General features: G+C 46.6%; 1 protein-coding gene across 7 annotated transcripts in view; it reads right to left on the reverse strand.

The window, feature by feature from the left end:
* KMT2D (lysine methyltransferase 2D) overlaps positions 1–16,848 on the reverse strand; it is a 1,389,531-nt gene that overhangs the window by 867,725 nt on the left and 504,958 nt on the right. For all 7 annotated transcript variants that reach the window (XM_085600422.1, XM_085600421.1, XM_085600420.1 and 4 more), the window contains 5 exons: positions 15,282–15,392; positions 15,095–15,199; positions 14,749–14,930; positions 13,596–13,760; positions 11,740–11,849 (listed from right to left, as the gene is read on the reverse strand). In XM_085600422.1, coding sequence (XP_085456548.1) covers positions 11,740–11,849; positions 13,596–13,760; positions 14,749–14,930; positions 15,095–15,199; positions 15,282–15,392 — 673 coding nt within the window. The remainder of the gene's footprint in view (positions 1–11,739; positions 11,850–13,595; positions 13,761–14,748; positions 14,931–15,094; positions 15,200–15,281; positions 15,393–16,848) is intronic.

Raw genomic sequence — 16,848 nt, forward strand, 5'->3', positions numbered from 1 at the left:
CTAATGGTAGTAAAGTAATTACACTACTAGGACTTTGGGTCCTGCCCTGCTACTTACCCAAAAGTGTGAAAGATTGTTAAGCAGATTTGTCTCGGAGGTCTATTATTGCCCTGTAGTCCCCCTTGCTACAAGCATGGCATGGCTTTCTGCAAAGTTAGCATCATGAGTTGTTGTGTTTTCTTGAACCTACGGTGTGCAGATCTAGAATAGGTCTGAGGGTCTTGTAAACCATTGTTACCTGAAAAATACATTGAGTACATTCCTTGTCCAGTTTGTAGCCATGGTAAATTTTCGATTTAATTTTTGTGGAGGTCAATTAGCTCCTGAAGTCTCGACCTTGCCCCTTATGTTTGAAGGTATTCTTCACAGTTCTATGCACTATAAATGCTGTATTATGTTCAAAATCCACCTGTTGGAGGTGATTTTTCACCATCACTGAGAAGTCCTCCAGTTCGGTCCCATACTGGCGTTCTGTGCAAGTGGACCAGTGTCAAAGTCACTTCAAATTGTGTGTCTTTCCTCTTTGTGGGGTTTCCGCCCCTGGCCCTCTCTCAAAAGGGCTATTTTTGCAAGCTGGGTTATTACCACAGTGGTGTTTGCGGTTGGGAACACCAAATCACAGAAAGCACGCTTTGTGTGAATCATTCATGCAGTGCAATACAACAATATTGTGAATGTGTGTGTCTGTATATGTGTGTGTGTTCATTAAAATATATGCACACATGTGGGTGTGTATGGGTGTGTTTTGCATGTGGTGGCACATATATGGGCATGTGTGCCTCCATATGTGTGTGCATAGGTTTGAGGGTGTGCAAGGGTATGTGTGTGTGCGGATGTGGGCATGCATCGGTGTGTCTGAATGTGTGCGCACATGTGTGGGTGCGCATGTGTGTTAATTTGTGTCTGCATATGTGTATGCCTATGCATGTGTGTGTGGAACAAAACCAATTTGTAATTATCTTTACTAAGCAAAACATGCACATCATATTAGTTGCGTTTACGCTACAGGTTTGTACAGAATAAAGCATAAAGTCGGGGCTGGACTGTTCCGGGAGACCAGCCTCAGAGAAATGTTGACAAGCGAGGGCAGGGAAACTTTGGGGCATACTCATACTGCCACTCTGCCTGTGTGCTACAGAGTAGAAAGGCTTTCCTTGAAATGTTAGAAAAGCCAGCTGGACTTGAGAAGGAACGCGTTACTTACCTGTAACTGCGGTTATCCAGTATTGGTATCTTTCATAGATTCACATGCCTGAATCATTCCCCGTCGTCGGGAATGGGAGTCACCGGTAAATAACAAAGTAATGTCCAGAAGACATAAGACAGCCATAGGCCTCAGAGGCCTTAGCTTAGTAAGCTATCCACGTCCTTATGTAAACAAGCATTTGCAATGCAATAGGTCTCGCATTTACAAAAGTTTAAGCTATTGGCATTGTTCATGACAATGCCTTTTTTATCTATTTTATAAAACAAACACATAAATAAATCACATTATCATTTAAAATGCCAATAGCTAGTGTTGCATTATTATTAGCAATGCCAACTGCTCACACTTTTATAATGCGAGACCTATTGCATTGCAAATGCTTGTTTTTAAATGTACACATTGTTATCCACTGACCATCTCTTCGCCCTTCCAGAATAGTAAAAGGTAAACACATGGCCCGTATCTTTCCTGAGTACGGTGACAACCTTAACAGGCTTATTTGGTAGGGTTGGCTCTCCCTCTCTTTTTAAGTTGGCCGCAGCTACTGTGCTGGATTTGCTTCTGCCTTCCCCTCATACCAGACCCCGTTTAGCCAGGCTAAATGCTGTATTGTTTCCTCTCGTTCACCTGAATCTCGGAATGGCTGTAAAGAGGAGTTCAGCTTGGCTCTCGGTTTGGTCCCCCCTTCCCTGTGGATTACGGATTGTTATTGCGCTATACCAGAAGCTCTTGGCGTGCTGGGCAGGCACCCTCCCCCCCCTACGTTGCTCTTTGTTTTGATGGTGGTGCAGCCCTGCTCTGGGAACGGTAAGCCGTCTGCAGCGGCAGAGCTTGTTTACTACTTTCTACTCCGAATAACATGTCAATCACTCGGTTCCTCCCCTCGCACCTTCCTGTTGGCTGGTTGTGGAATTCCACCTTTATGTCTGTCTGGACCACGGGATTGGTTGTGCTGGCCTGTCTGTCTGCAGGAGCATCCCACAAAGATGCAGTAGTATAGTAGTACCAGCAGCTGCAGAGGTGCCGTGCTGCATGCACAACGCACTTTTTTCAGGACCTTTAAAGAGTGTTAATGCTGCAGACCTCCCCCGGCTTTCAAGTCCTCCCTGTGATAAAGTAAAGCTACTTGTAATTATTTCGGTTAAGAACGGAGAAGGCGACCTTGCCGTGAGCCTCAGCCCCGCCCCTTTGGAGACCAAGCCACACCGCACGCAGACATGGCATGTTTAATTACTTATGTCTGCAGTAAAGCAGGAGAGACTTCGTGCTCCGCACACACGTGGCGTGGTTGCTCTGCTGCTGTGTTTAGGATGATGCGTTATTGTGTATGAGGGGCCACAGAGAAGAGCAGTTTAACATGGCTCATTTTTGCGTATTTTATATGTTTATTGCATGATAGCTGACTCTCCAACCTATATTCAACCCCATCTTCTTCGGAATAAATATAGAAAAACATAACACTGAAACCCAAAAACAGCAGTCCGCCGCCATTGTTGGATTGCACCGCCGATGGCGCACTGCATCTTATGCGTTGCACCTCACCTTCCCTCGGGCATAGGTATAGCCCCCTTGCACCGTAGGCACCCCGTTTTGGCACTGCGTTACCCACCCTCTCAGGTGGTCCGTCGGCTAGACTGCTGACTTTGGTGCTGGAAACCAGGGTTCGAGTCTCGGGGTCGCGTCCACATCCTGTGATTCTGGGCAAATCACTTTAATCTCCCCGTGCCTGAATGTGTAACGTAACCGGTGCTCATGTAAAGCGCGCTAATACCTTCGGGTCGAGTTGGCGCTATATAAAACCTGCAAAAAAAACACCAAAAACATTTCTACACCCTAGTCTACGTTTGCGAAAGTCAGTGGCGGTGCAGGGCGCTTCTGACCTCTCAACGTTAATTTATTTTGGCGTGTTTATGGCTGCAATAAGTCCGTTACAGTATCTGAGATATGCTAAAAAACGGATGGAAAATGCTAGCACGCTCTGGTATTGGACGGCCTCTAGCTAAAAAAAAAAAAACCCACAAGGGGTTAAATCCATACAGTGAGCTACAATTTCGTCACGCAAACGTGAAGGTGGGCGTGTTATTACAGACCCTTAACGTGATCGCCAAGGAGGAGCGCATTCTATGCATACATTGAGTACGTGGTTTTAAAAGGCGCATCTCTTTTTGCGATCAAGGGGCGCCATGGCATCTCGTCGATGGCTTTGCGTGTATATTTTGGCCTCGTTCCTGTATTGTGCGGTGTGTCTGAAATTTGAATCGGGTGTCTCGTTTCCAGCCTCACAACGAGCCTACAAATCCGTGTGATACGCCTGTAGTGGCCATGAATTATTTGATGGCTGATCACAATAGCCGGCCTGGAGCCCGCGCCGGATCGGATGCAAGACATTGTAGTTTCTGGGCCTTTTTGGGAATTTGGCGTGTGTGCGAAGGAAGGGAATTTCCCCAGCAGCCGCCGTAAATGCCAAAGCACAGCTATTATATGGCGCGCGATATTGGGCAGTTTCTGAAAATTACCTATTTTGGCTTAGAAGTAACCGTGACACAGGTAACAACTGCGCTCATGCGGTCATTTATAGTTTGTTCTCAGGCTCCGTAGGCGACAGCCTTAAAAAGACAAGATGGTAAACAAGCGTGCACTGAAGCTGACGAAGTGGGAGGGGGGGTGGGGGCGGGCACGCAGGCTGCCAAATGGTGCGATGAATCACGGCTAAAGTGAAAGCAAACAAGTGGTTGCAGGACTCCAAATGGTGCGCGTGCCCGGACGGGTCACATGCACTGTAGTTGGAGGCCTGCAAAGCCACTGTTTGCACTTCCAAAACGCGCTTACTATAAGTCTCGCCAGAGCCAGCGCTAAAGCGCTGGTCAGGCGAGACCTAAAAAAGGACCACATTTTGGCCAGAGCCAATCAGCTAACACCACCCTCTAGAACCTTCCTGGTAGGAGCTCTAGTCCCTCAGATTTTCGTGAGCACAGTGCTAAGCAGCTGTATACTGAGAGATCCGAGAGAGCCCTTCCAGGGGAGGCGGGTGGGTTGCATGTGAATCTATGAAAGATACCAATACTGGATAACCGCAGTTACAGGTAAGTAACGCGTTCCTTATCCAGTATTAGGGTATCTTTCATAGATTCACATGCCTGAATCAGAGTAGCAAGCAGTGAAAAAAGCACATTTCGAAAGATATGGATAACATACAGGTATTAGATAACCACATCTATCCGAGATAAACAACAGTGCTACTGTAAAGCAATGAATAAGTAATGCATACATTATAGTGCGAAATGTGCATAAACTCAGGATGGTGGGATGAAAGAAAGGGCTCACCTCTATTTAAAAAGATGACGTAGAACCGCTTGACCCACTGACGCATCCTTCATGATCTCCGCATCCAGGCAGTAATGCTTGGTGAAGGTATGCGGCGTCTTCCATGTGGCCGCTCTACAAATGTCCACAATGGGCACCCCAGCAAAAAGAGCCATGGAAGTAGACATGGCCCTTGTGGAGTGGGCACGGACCGTTGTTCTCAACGGACGTCCTGCCTGTTGGTGACAGAAGGAAATGGCCGAAGAAATCCAGCGGGAAATGCTCTGTTTTGTGAGCGGAAGCCCTCTTCGAGGTCTGCTGTAGGCTATGAATAGCTGATTTGATTTACGAAAAGATTTCGTTCTCTCAATGTAAAATTTCAAGCAACGTTGAATGTCTAGTGAATGTAGAGTTCGTTCCGCCACTGTTTGTGGATTTGGGAAGAATGATTGTAAAACAATAGGTTCGTTGAGGTGGAAGTGAGATGGAACCTTGGGAATGAAAGCTGGATTTGTGCGGAGAAGGACTCTATCCTTTTTGAATTGCAGGAATGGGTCCTGGATAGAGAACGCTTGGAGCTCCCCCAATCGCCTTGCCGAGGTAAGAGCTAGTAGAAGTGCCACCTTCCAGGAAACAAATTTAAGGTCAGCTCTGTGGATGGGCTCAAACGGGTGCTTCATTAGTTGAGCTAGAACCATGTTAAGGTGCCAAGCCGGTGGAACAGGCTTTACTGGAGGGAATGTGCGAAACAGTCCTTTCATGAATTGCTTTATGAGTCTATGAGACCATAAAGAGGGGCCGGAAGAAGATCTTCTGAAACGTGAGATTGCAGCTAGGTGAACTTTCATGGAGGCATGAGCAAGACCAGATTCTGCCAGATGTAAAAGGTAGGGTAAGACTTGTCCTGGGGTGGAAGAGAAAGGATGCAACCTATTCGTCTTACACCAGATACAGAATCTTTTCCACTTGAGTGAGTATGTCTTGTTGGTACTATCTGCTCGAGCCCGAGCTAGAATTCGTCTGCAGTCTGGAGGAATGTCTAGGCCCCGAAACTCTCTGAACTCAGGAGCCAAGCTGATAACCTGAGAGAGGCTAGATCCGGATGTTGAATCTGCTGATCGCTGAGCGTCAGAAGAGATGGAAACGTTTTCAGTCTGATCGGAGGTTCCTGGGAGAGGAGGTGAAGTTCCGAGAACCAGTGTTGGCGTGGCCAAGCTGGAGCTATCAATATCAAAGTGCAAGGTTCCGCCTTCATCTTCCGTAGTACCCTGGGGATCAGGGGAAATGGCGGAAAGGCGTATGCAAAGACGTTGCACCATGCTATCGAAAAGGCATTCCCCAGGGATCCTGGTTGGGGATGCCAGCTTGCAAAGTATTGGCATTTGGCGTTGCGTTGGGTGGCGAATAGGTCCAGCCGAGGTGTGCCCCATTGGGCGAAGATATTGTTGAGGACCTGCTGATCCAGTTCCCACTCGTGGCACGCTGCCTGCCTCCTGCTTAGATAATCTGCCAACACGTTGTGGGTGCCTGGAACATAATCTGCTCGGAGAGAGAGATGTTGTGGCGGAGCAGCCAGTTCCAGATTTTCTGTAATTCGCGCGAAAGCGTCAGTGAACGAGTCCCTCCCTGCTTGTTCAGGTAGTGCATTGTCGTGGTGTTGTCTGTCCGGACAAGCACTACTGAGTTCTTTATCCTCGGGAGGAAAGCCACTAGAGCTAGGTAGACTGCTCGGAGCTCTAAAAGGTTGATATGAAGCATTTTCTCCGAAGGGGACCACTTTCCGCTTATCTGTAGCTCCTGAAGGAAAGCTCCCCAGCCTTCTAAGGAGGCGTCCGTGGTGATTATATGAGGAGTAGCAGGAAGCAAGAAAGGCAAGCCTTGCGAAAGGTTCTTGGGGCAAACCCACCATTGCAGAGCCTGTTTGATCGCCGGGGTTACTTGGATGACGTCGTCGAAAGACCCTGTACACTGGATCCACTGGTTCGACAGAGCCTCTTGTAGGGGTCGCATCCGTAAGCGGCAATGTGGGATTAATAGAATGCAGGAGGACATCATCCCAAGGAGGGATTTGAAGAGGCACACCGACAGCGTCTTTCTTGTCATTACCTGGAGTGCCAGAGATTGAAGTTTGTCCTGGCGTTCCTGTGACGGGAATGCTTTCCTATGGATGGTGTCTAGTGTAGCTCCCAAAAATTGCATGCATTGGGATGGTTGCAGGACAGATTTGTCGTGGTTGAGAGTGAGCCCAGTGACTCGAAGAGTGTCAGACAAGCGTTGGAATATCTTATCACACCTTCTTGAGATGGGGACTTGATAAGCCAGTCGTCTAAATACGGGAAGACTTGGTGGTGGAAACGGCGTAGGTACGCCGCCACTGGTGCTAGGCATTTGGTGAAAATGCGTGGCGCCAATTTGAGCCTAAATGGCAGAACCCGAAACTGGTAATGCCTGCCCGCCACCATGAAACGCAGGAACTTCTTGTGGTTGCGGTGTATTGGGACATGAAAATAGGCGTCTTGAAGGTCCACCGACACCATGTAGTCGTTTGCGTTGAGTAAATGTAAAACCTCCTGTATGGTAATCATTCGAAACGACTGTTTTTTCAGAAATTTGTTGAGATTTCTGAGGTCCAATATGGGTCTCCATTTTTTCTCTTTCTTTCGGATGAGAAAGAAATGGGAGTAGAACCCTCTCCCTCGTTGGCTTTGGGGAACTTTCTCTATAGCTCCCTTTAGAAGCATAATCTTTATTTCTTGGAGCAATGGGCGTAGGTTTTTGTGAGTCCTTTGGCGTGGAGGAGTTTGAGGAGGAATTTGTATGAATTCCAGGGAATGGCCGAATTGTATTAATTGGAGGACCCATCGGTCCGTAGTTCTCGTTTGCCAATTTTTGAGAAAATGGGAGATTTTTCCGCCAATCTTGTAGGGTGGAGACAAGTTTGAGACCGGCTGCATCCGGAAGTCATTGCCGTCGCGCGGCTCCCTTTTGTCTTCCTCCTCTAGTATGAAAGGAAGTTTTGTGGTAAGAAGACTGTTGTCGCTGCTGATATTGTGGACGGTACTGCTGGGAAGAGGAGAAAGAGGAACGCTGTTGAAAGTCTCCTCTGGTGGAAGTCTGACCTCTTCCTCTTGACCCACGAAAGGAAGGGTTCCGAGATTGCAGAGACCCCAGGGCTCTGGCAGTATCTGTATCTTTTTTGATACCTTGCAATGCCTCGTCAATAAGAGAACCGAATAGAAGCTGGCCATCATAAGGCATGTCCAGGACTTTTGTCTGGACCTCCGGCCTGAAAGAAGTTGCCTTGAGCCAACCCTGGCGCCGGAGAACAGCCGCACCCGCCAGCTGCCTAAAACCTGTGGAAGCAATATCCATTGCACAGTCTATCAGTTCCGTGGCAGATCTTTCACCCTCCAACAGAATCTTCCTTGCCTCTTCTTTTGATTCAGAAGGCAAATCCGCTAGGTATGGGGCAATGTCCGCCCACATTTGTCGGTTGTACCGTCCCAATAGTGCAGTAGCGTTGGAGGCACGTACTGTTAAGGCTGACAGAGGAGAAACGTTTCCCTATGTTATCCATACGTCGTCCTTCTTTATCCGGCGGAGCTGTCAACAGCGCAGCTGGGTTGCTTGACCTCCTCTGCGCAGCCTGAGTGATAATTGAGTCCGGCTTTGGATGGCCTGTAAGACAAACCGGAGCAGTGTCCGGAGCTTTATATTTCTTGTCCAGGCGTGGTAGAACCGGTGGTACTGATGAAGGGTTCTGCATTATTTTTATGCCCTGGTCCCAAATATAATCAATTATCGGGATTGCCCGGACGGACTTCTTGAAGGGTTCCTTAAAGTCATATAAGAAACAGTCTTGTTGATGCGAAGGCATCGGGATCTGGAAGCGCTGGGCCGCTCTTTCAATGATGTTGTGGAAACCGCCGATGTCGTCGGGCGGTGAGTCGGCTGTGGTAGGGACTGGCGAAACCAGACCTGGAAGGATGTAATCATCCCATTCATCTTGTTGGGATTGGACGTCCTGGAGTTCTCCTTCCTCTGGTTCCTCCTCCTCCTCCTCCTCCTCCTCGTCCGTGGTGGGGCGAGGCGGAGATGCCCTCCTCTCCGGTTGCAAAAGTAGTGGAGGCGGTCGTGGCCGTTGAGTGGAAGGCCCCGCAGGCATCGGTGGAGGTGCTTGAGTCGGAAATCGTTGTTTATAGTCCGATATTAAGAACTGAAGGTCTGTGACCAAGGATGCCGGTAGACACACCATGGAAGGTGGAGGCGGCATGTATTCTTGATGAGGAACCTCCTCATAATCCTGGGGAATGTCTTCGTAATCCGAGACATCCTGGTACTTTACATGGAGCTGTGATGGACTAGTCGCCACAGGAAAGAGACTAGCGTCGTCCGAATCCTCCTCTTCAAAGAGGCGAGTAGGAGGCAAGGTTGGGACCTTACTGGGTGAAGTGAGGGCCGGAGTTAATGCACGTTTCGTTATTTTTACATGCACAAATGTACTCTGGTCTTCCGTGTCCATACCCCTCAAGGGGCTCGATGGTATAGCTGTAACCGACGTTACAGGTATCAATGTCGTCGACGGGATCGTCGTCGGGGTCGTCGTCAGCGACGAGGACGATGAAGACGGTTTCCTCGTCGACGATTGCGTCGACGACGGCGTCGACGGTGATGTTCTCGTCGACGGTACCCTCGTCGTCGACGGTGTCTTCGTCGTTGGCAGCTTCGTCGACGGAGTCCTCGTCGTCGACGATGTTGTTGTCGACGATGGAGCTCTCGTCGACGGTGTCGTCGACAGCTTACCCGACGACGACGATGACTTTTTTATGGCTAACGTCGACGAGATTGTCTTGCCTGCCGTCGACGATGGAGTTGTCGTCGTCGAGGACATGGAATGAGATGTCATCGTCGATAGAGTCGTCGTCGACGATGTAACTGAAATCGCTGTCGACGGAGATTTTCTCGTCGACGCTACTGTCGACATTGTTGTCGTCGACGAGGTGGCAATAGGCTTTTTGAAGGTGTGGGGCATCACCTTAGGAGACGAGCTCCCTGGAATAGGCGAATCCTGGACCTCTGAAGACTTTTTCTGCGTTTTCTTCTGAGGTGGCTGCGACGAAGGGCCCGGCGATGCCACCCTTGGTCTTTTACGTGAAGAGTGAGACGAAACTGAGGAACTCTCACTCTCCTCAGAGGACACCACAGCCTCCTTGTCCTTTAGCCTTTGCAGCCAGAATAAAAGGCGCCCCTCTCGGTCTTTCAAGGTCTTAGAAGAGAAAGTCCGACATACCTAGAAGAAATACTGTTAAATCCAAGGAAATGAGCAGAGCTCAGTGGAGACTCCCTTAGCACGACGTGCGGTAGAAAATCTGAGGGACTAGAGCTCCTACCAGGAAGGTTCTAGAGGGTGGTGTTAGCTGATTGGCTCTGGCCAAAATTTGGTCCTTTTTTACATAAGGACGTGGATAGCTTACTAAGCTAAGGCCTCTGAGGCCTATGGCTGTCTTATATCTTCTGGACATTACTTTGTTATTTACCGGTGACTCCCATTCCCGACGACGGGGAATGATTCAGGCATGTGAATCTATGAAAGATACCCTAATACTGGATAAGTGCAGGACTGTCCCTATCCTGCCTGCATTTTAAAGACACATTTTACAGCCTACACGCAGGCGACGTCAATGCCTCTTTTAGCCCTAGAATAATCTTCGTGGGAGTGGTTTTAAGTGCCGACATTTGAAAGTGAAAAGTATTTATCTTTAAAAATGAAGTCCCCTTATTGCGAAGATCTTGGTCTTAACCCCTTCAGTGCCCATGACGAGCTGGACTCGTCATGGGCCGCGGTTGCGCTGTGCCCATGACGAGTCCAGCTCGTCATAGACCCCGCCCGCTAATGCAACGGCCGGCACAGGGCGGGGAAAGGGGCGGGCACTGAAGGGGTTAAAGTACAAACAAAGCTACATTTTCGTGCAGATCTCCTTTTTGAGTTGTGGTCCATTATTGGTCAATGTTGGGCAAAAAATGTCTTACACTCCTCTGTGTTAGACACAAGGCTGCTCGCCCACAACACCAATAATATAGCACTTTGGGTTTTACATCGAGCCCTGTACACTTTAGGGGAACCCCTTATCTCTGTGCATGGTGTAACCACCTAGTGGCATACCATATACAGAGTCCGCTTCCTACACACCAGGCAACTGATTAACAGTTGGCACAGTGTTAGAGAGCAGGCGAGTAGGGAAACGCCAACAGGAAAGAAACAAAAGCACTTTCTTCAGAAAAGGGGGTGGGGGGTAGGAAGCAACTCAAGAACAGCAAAGGCACGATCGGACACTCCAGCTTCTGCATCTCAAACTAGAAGAATCTATCTCCACCCATGTAGCAGCCTAAGTAAAGTGGCACTATTTTCAGCAATTTTCTCACTTCAAACTGAGTTTGTATTGCATAACGTTTTAAGTCAATTATATATTGGCAGCCTAAATAAAAATGTCAAAACTGCCTACAACAGGCGTATGATCCCTACCTAAATGTTTTCTAATTGAAAACAGATTTTCTAACCATTTACTGAACCAGCACATGCGAAATTCAGAGACAAATTAAGACAGAAAAGAAAAGTACATTTGGAACGTTCTAAAAATAAATGCAGGGCATCGTGTGGCTTTAGTTAAAACGGACTTTGAAAAGGTACACTAAAGGAAACAAACCTACATCATTTTAATGCTAAGAGATCTTTGCGTCTAAGAGCTGAAACATCAACTGCCTGAAACCACGTCAAAACTCTTGTCCATGAAGTATAAAGTCAGTATGAAAAATGTGTTGCTTTCTGTTTTTTAAACTGGAGGGAATTAAAGTGGACCTTTCATTTAGATCTGTTTTGTAGTGCCATTTAATAACAATTGCCTTTAGGCAGGTTTTAGTTAGAGGATTACAAAAATATAAAACAGCTACTGGCATGTAGCATACTATTATCTCTTTAATACCACAACCAGGTGAAGGGGGTAGTGGGAGAGGCACAGTGCTGCATAAGAAATGTGAAGAAATGTTTGTTGAATTTAAACAAAAAAAAAGCTCACAGGTGTCTCAGCGCTAAACTGTTCACCTGCATGGTACAAGTTTTAAAGATCTATGGAACTCCACACCCTCTAAATTCATGCTCTACTTGCCGCAACTAGGACCTGCCTGCAATGCACAGGTAAAATGAATTTTAAATGTCCAGACAGGGCACTCACCCACAGGTTTGATGATGTATGGCTGGCAGGCAACACAGTCAAAACCCTCGTCTGCAGCCTCCTCCACCTCCTCCTCAGTGAAGAGATTTTCACACATAGCATGGAGCCACCTGAAAGGGAAGACAGATGCCAGTCAAAGCACAGAACAGACTGCTTCAAGGACCCTTCACCAGCATACCTTCACTACACCCCACTCTTGAAATTCAACAGATAATACAGGTCTAACTCACCTCCCCCCCCCCCCCCCCAAAAAAAAACCATCACAAAATGGAAGTTATTTCCACACTTCAGAAAGAAACCCAAACTATCCCTTCACAGAAAGGAACTAACATTCAGCTCAAATAAAGGTCACCCTCCTCCCACTAAGTCATGCCACAAGTACCTCCTTTGGTTCAAAGAAGGGCACCAGACACACATCACAGAGTAGGCCCATATTCACAATCCTTCCATAACATGTGCTATACAGCCAACACACTTCCTCATGCTCAGCCTTGATAACATAAAGAAACATTATTCACTCAGACTGGAAAGAACAGTCCAGCAGGCAAATCACCAGTGAAAATAAAATATATATATTTTTTTAAAAGACTGACGCATGCAACTGAGCGCAAAACAAAGTGGCAAACCAATGAGAACAGACTCAAAAGAATGATCAACAAGTATATGCAAAGCCTATAGCTCTTCCCAATAAGGTCTATTGGCTTTGGCAATGTTTTGTAGGCATGTTGTAGAGCAGGACGGCTGCAGTGCAGCAAGGCTAAAAGTAATTTTAAAAAGGATGCTACGACACAGCCAGCTCTAATTCGTTTCCCACGTTCCAGCTATATTTTGTTAATTTGTTGCCATGTGCTCCCCAAAGCAGCACAGAGGGAAGGAATGCGGGATAGAAGAACACGGGTGGGGTTGCAGAGAACAGACAAGAGGAGTTGGGATGAACGGGACAACAGAGGGGGGGCAAGAGGGGCTTGTTGCAAGCAAACAGATAATGGAGCGTGGGCGGGAGGGGCTGGGGTAATGGCATGGACAACAGAGGGTGGGCGGGAGTTGCTGGGTGCAAGCGCACAAACAGATGGCGGGTCGTAGTTGGTGGGTGCAAACACAATGGAAGTTGGTCAGGAGGAGCTGGGGCAAGCACACGGAAAACAGAAAGAGGGTGGACATTTTGGGTCTTGGAGGAACACAGAGTGGGGAGAAGTACAAGGGGGAGCCAGCTGAAAAACACAGAGTGCTTAAACGTAAAAACAAAAGTAGAGGCTGAAAAATGAGCAATTGAAAGACATGCTACCATGCTCCAGGGGAGAGAAAAACGTACTAAGAAGAAAGCTAATGCAGAAGAAACAAGCAAAATGGAGTGACAATTAAACCAACTAATGGGCAGCCTTTAAACCCTCTAATGTAACACAAGATGTCGTAAGAGATAGTGCATGCAGAGTCTACGGTGAGACCCAAGAATGTTTGTCGGCAGACTGCTAACACTTGGCTGCCAGAAAAGAAGACAGTCAAAGATGCAGTTCCTGAACTAAGATTAATTAATGTGTTAACATCACCAAACTACTATGCGCCAGACAGAGGTAAGTGTTGAGCTTGCACTGATGGGGGATAGACTTACACACACAACACCTTCACAGCTGCTTGTGAACACACACTACAAACTCAACCCCCAAAACAATTGTTTAGCAACTTTGCCACAAGGGTGCCAGTGCTTTTACATCACCACAAACATACTGCGTCAAATCAAATAATTGATTTGATACTGTGCTACTACACAAACAAAAGGTGCATTTCACCAACCGAACAAATGAACTACAAAAGCTATTTTTATTTACAAAGCAAGGGAAACTCGAGAAATTCCTTACCTTTCACAGTTCTGGCACTGGATGAGCAGGTCATCCTCCACATACTTCAGTCGGCATACAGGGCAAGTAACCAAGCTGGCACAAGGAGCACAGTGAGTGTAGTTGTTCTGCCATTCTGCGTGGAAACCCGGAGAGGCGGAGCCACACTGCATGCAGCATACACACCTGTGAATACCATTAACACCAAGGTCTGGTAAGCCTTTCAATGGCAGATAAATATACACTATTCAGAACTACAAATACAGGTTTTGTATAACAAATGCTCAGCAGGCTAGAAGGTGTTGCCCTGAACTTGCTACTCTGATTCTCACCAAGGTCTACCAATCACTGGCTTTGGTGGGCCATACTTCCTTGGATGGACACGTGCATCCCACCTACCGTCTAGCAGACATTCTAGTATTCACTCAACTCTGTCCTCTTACTTGTCATGGAAGGTGGTGATACTGTTTCATTAACTGCTACTACCTATTGGGTGAGTAGACATTCAAGACAATTCCCTAGTAAAAATGCATGGGTCTTAATGTCTGCAACAGACAAGCTGCAAACCTAATGCTATTTCAGTGGGCCTAGAAATAGATTAATTGTATCCTACGAGAAATAGTCTATAATCATGATGCCCTGTTCAGTTACAAATATATTCACTGTAAACTTTATGCAGAGAGGGTTTATAGTGTGGGGTCGTGTGTGTGTATATCTTAATGTGCATAAAGATTAGTTTGCAATTCTGTTGAAAAGGGTGTGCAAAGATCAAACGAGAGATCAAATTGGCTAAGTTTAAAGTACAAAGCTCAAAACAGGATGTGCAAGGTTAACCTTGCGATCATGATAAAGGGATATGCAAAAATTAATTTACAATGCTTCAAAGAGCACGAAGTTTCACTTTGCAATGGTCGGAAGAGTGCAGTAAACTATATTGCTTGTAAAAAGATGTGCAAAGCTTTAATTACAATGTGGTAAGACATGATTTATGGTTGCATGTAGAACTGCAAAACTGTATTCAGTGTAAGGTTTACATTCCTCTTATACTAGGATGATCAGCTGTATAACATTTTATGGAACCCTAAGGTTGCCTTAAAATTGTGCTGTGATGCCCATGTATAATGCTTTGAAGAAGCAGCAGAGTACCTGCTACATGACTGCGTACAACTCTTACCATTTACACTTCCATCCCCCCTTTGGAACTGTGTGCAGAGGAGGGTCCAAGCAGTATGTGTGGTAACTTATGTCGCAGTCGTCACAAAGGAGCAGCCGTGCGGGATCAGAGGCTTTGCCGCACACTTCACAAACAATACACTCCACGCAGCGCCAGCCTTTCAAGAGCATAACCTTTGTAATCTGCAAGAGAGCGCCCAAATGTTAAGGCCACTGTAGGAGAGCACAACACTGTTGTTGCAGGGAACAAGAATTTTGGCAGAGACAGCACAACTATGGAGGCAATTGACAATGACTGAGCACAGTGTTTCCAAATTCCTTGCACTGACTTTAACAGCCTCACTTACCTTGCTATTGACGCAGTAGGGATGGTAACATTGTGAACACTGCGAGCATGCCAATAGGTGCCCTTCAGTGCCACGTCCAAAGCTTCCACAAACTACACACATGTCCTGCAGGAGAGGAAAGGTAGCAAAATTCAGAAACCTCTAGGAGAAATAACAAGAGTATGATCAACAAAAGAGTAACTCATACCTGCATCAAAACAAACTTGTCTGTGTTGGAGAAAAGAACCACTGTATTCTGCATTGTGTCATCCTCTTCATCCTCTTCCTCCTTACTGGGAGAGCTGTCAATATCTGCAAGCTAGAAAAGAGCAACATGAAGAAAACATGAGCAAAGAAAATGTAACAAAATAAATAAATAAACACGTGCACGGCCATTAAAACTGTCTTGAAGAACAGAAACTGGGGCACTTAGGCAAGGAGATGTGGGATGGAGACACATAGAAAGAAGATGGAATAAGTATGGCAAAATGAAGGGTGGTTAGCCAGTCTTGTAGGAGGTAAACAAGGAACAAATGGAGGAAAGCATACACCACTGTAGCCCTGTAGTAACGACTACTGGGCTGAAACCGAAAAACAACATGTATGAATACTGCATGCTTTAGAAATGACACTGCACTGATGAACACTTTACGTGACTCAGACTTCCTATATGCCAGGATGTACATAAATCTGGACCGTAAAACAAAAGAAAAGCACATGGAGAGGCAATGAAGAACCTCCTACTCACACATACACAAACAGCCACAACCCAGCTGGTCTCAATATAACAAATGTTGATTAAGAGATTTTCTGGCATGAGGCAAGGAAACCAGACATGTGGTACCAAACCCAGACAATAAGACTGAACATTCAGGAACAAATGGACTTCCGACATAATTTCCAACCATCCCCACGTCTTTACCACTGCTGGAGTCCTACTCTGATCCACCACTTTACTGCCTCAAAGAAGCTACATTTTCCTCAGACTGGTCAGAGTGGCTCTCTTTACCCGAGCCCAAGTTAATGCTGGTTAGCTGTAAGAGCTATTTCTGAACTGCCAATGTCAGATAAGCCTGAATCAAGGTTCTGTTTCCATCGCAGTTCGACAAATAAATAGCACAATGTCAGACAAGGACATCACAGCATCACATTTGATTACCGGACACCAACAGAAGTAACAAACAACTGCCAAGATTTGGGCTCTGACATTCACAACCCAATGCCAAAAGTGTGCAATTGTGCAACCCTACCAAAACCACCTTGTGACTTCTCCACCTTCCTCCATTCTCCTTCCATTTTACTTGTGGAGATTAATACAGCAAGTAAGGAAGATAGTGCTCAGATGGAAGATTTGTTGTCAAATGGTAAAGCACCAGAGAAGGCTGTGTGTGATTTAGGCAGCTGTGTCAAGAGTCTGTTATGGTGTGTATTGCTTCTGAGTACTGGTGGTGAAAGAGAATGCTGGGGGAGACAGAACGCTAATACAGTGCATTAAATTACAAGTAAAACCTATGCAAAATAGAGATGGCACATGGCAATCAGTTACCAGTCATTGAGTGAGGTCATAACGTACGGCGCCAAACTCATGATCGTTCCCTGCCATAATCTAAGAGCTAACCTTACCATTACCCTATACAAAAACGGCACTGTTCTGATCCAAGCACCAAACACAGATCTCAGCAAATTTGCTGACTTTTTTACCTTTCTTAAAAAATATGTGCATGACTCCTATACCTCTATGCTTCCCCAGCGCCTGTTGTCGCCATCTGACTCTT

The sequence above is a fragment of the Triturus cristatus genome, chromosome 4_2, assembly GCF_964204655.1.
Source record: "Triturus cristatus chromosome 4_2, aTriCri1.1, whole genome shotgun sequence".
Lineage (NCBI taxonomy): Eukaryota > Metazoa > Chordata > Amphibia > Caudata > Salamandridae > Triturus > Triturus cristatus.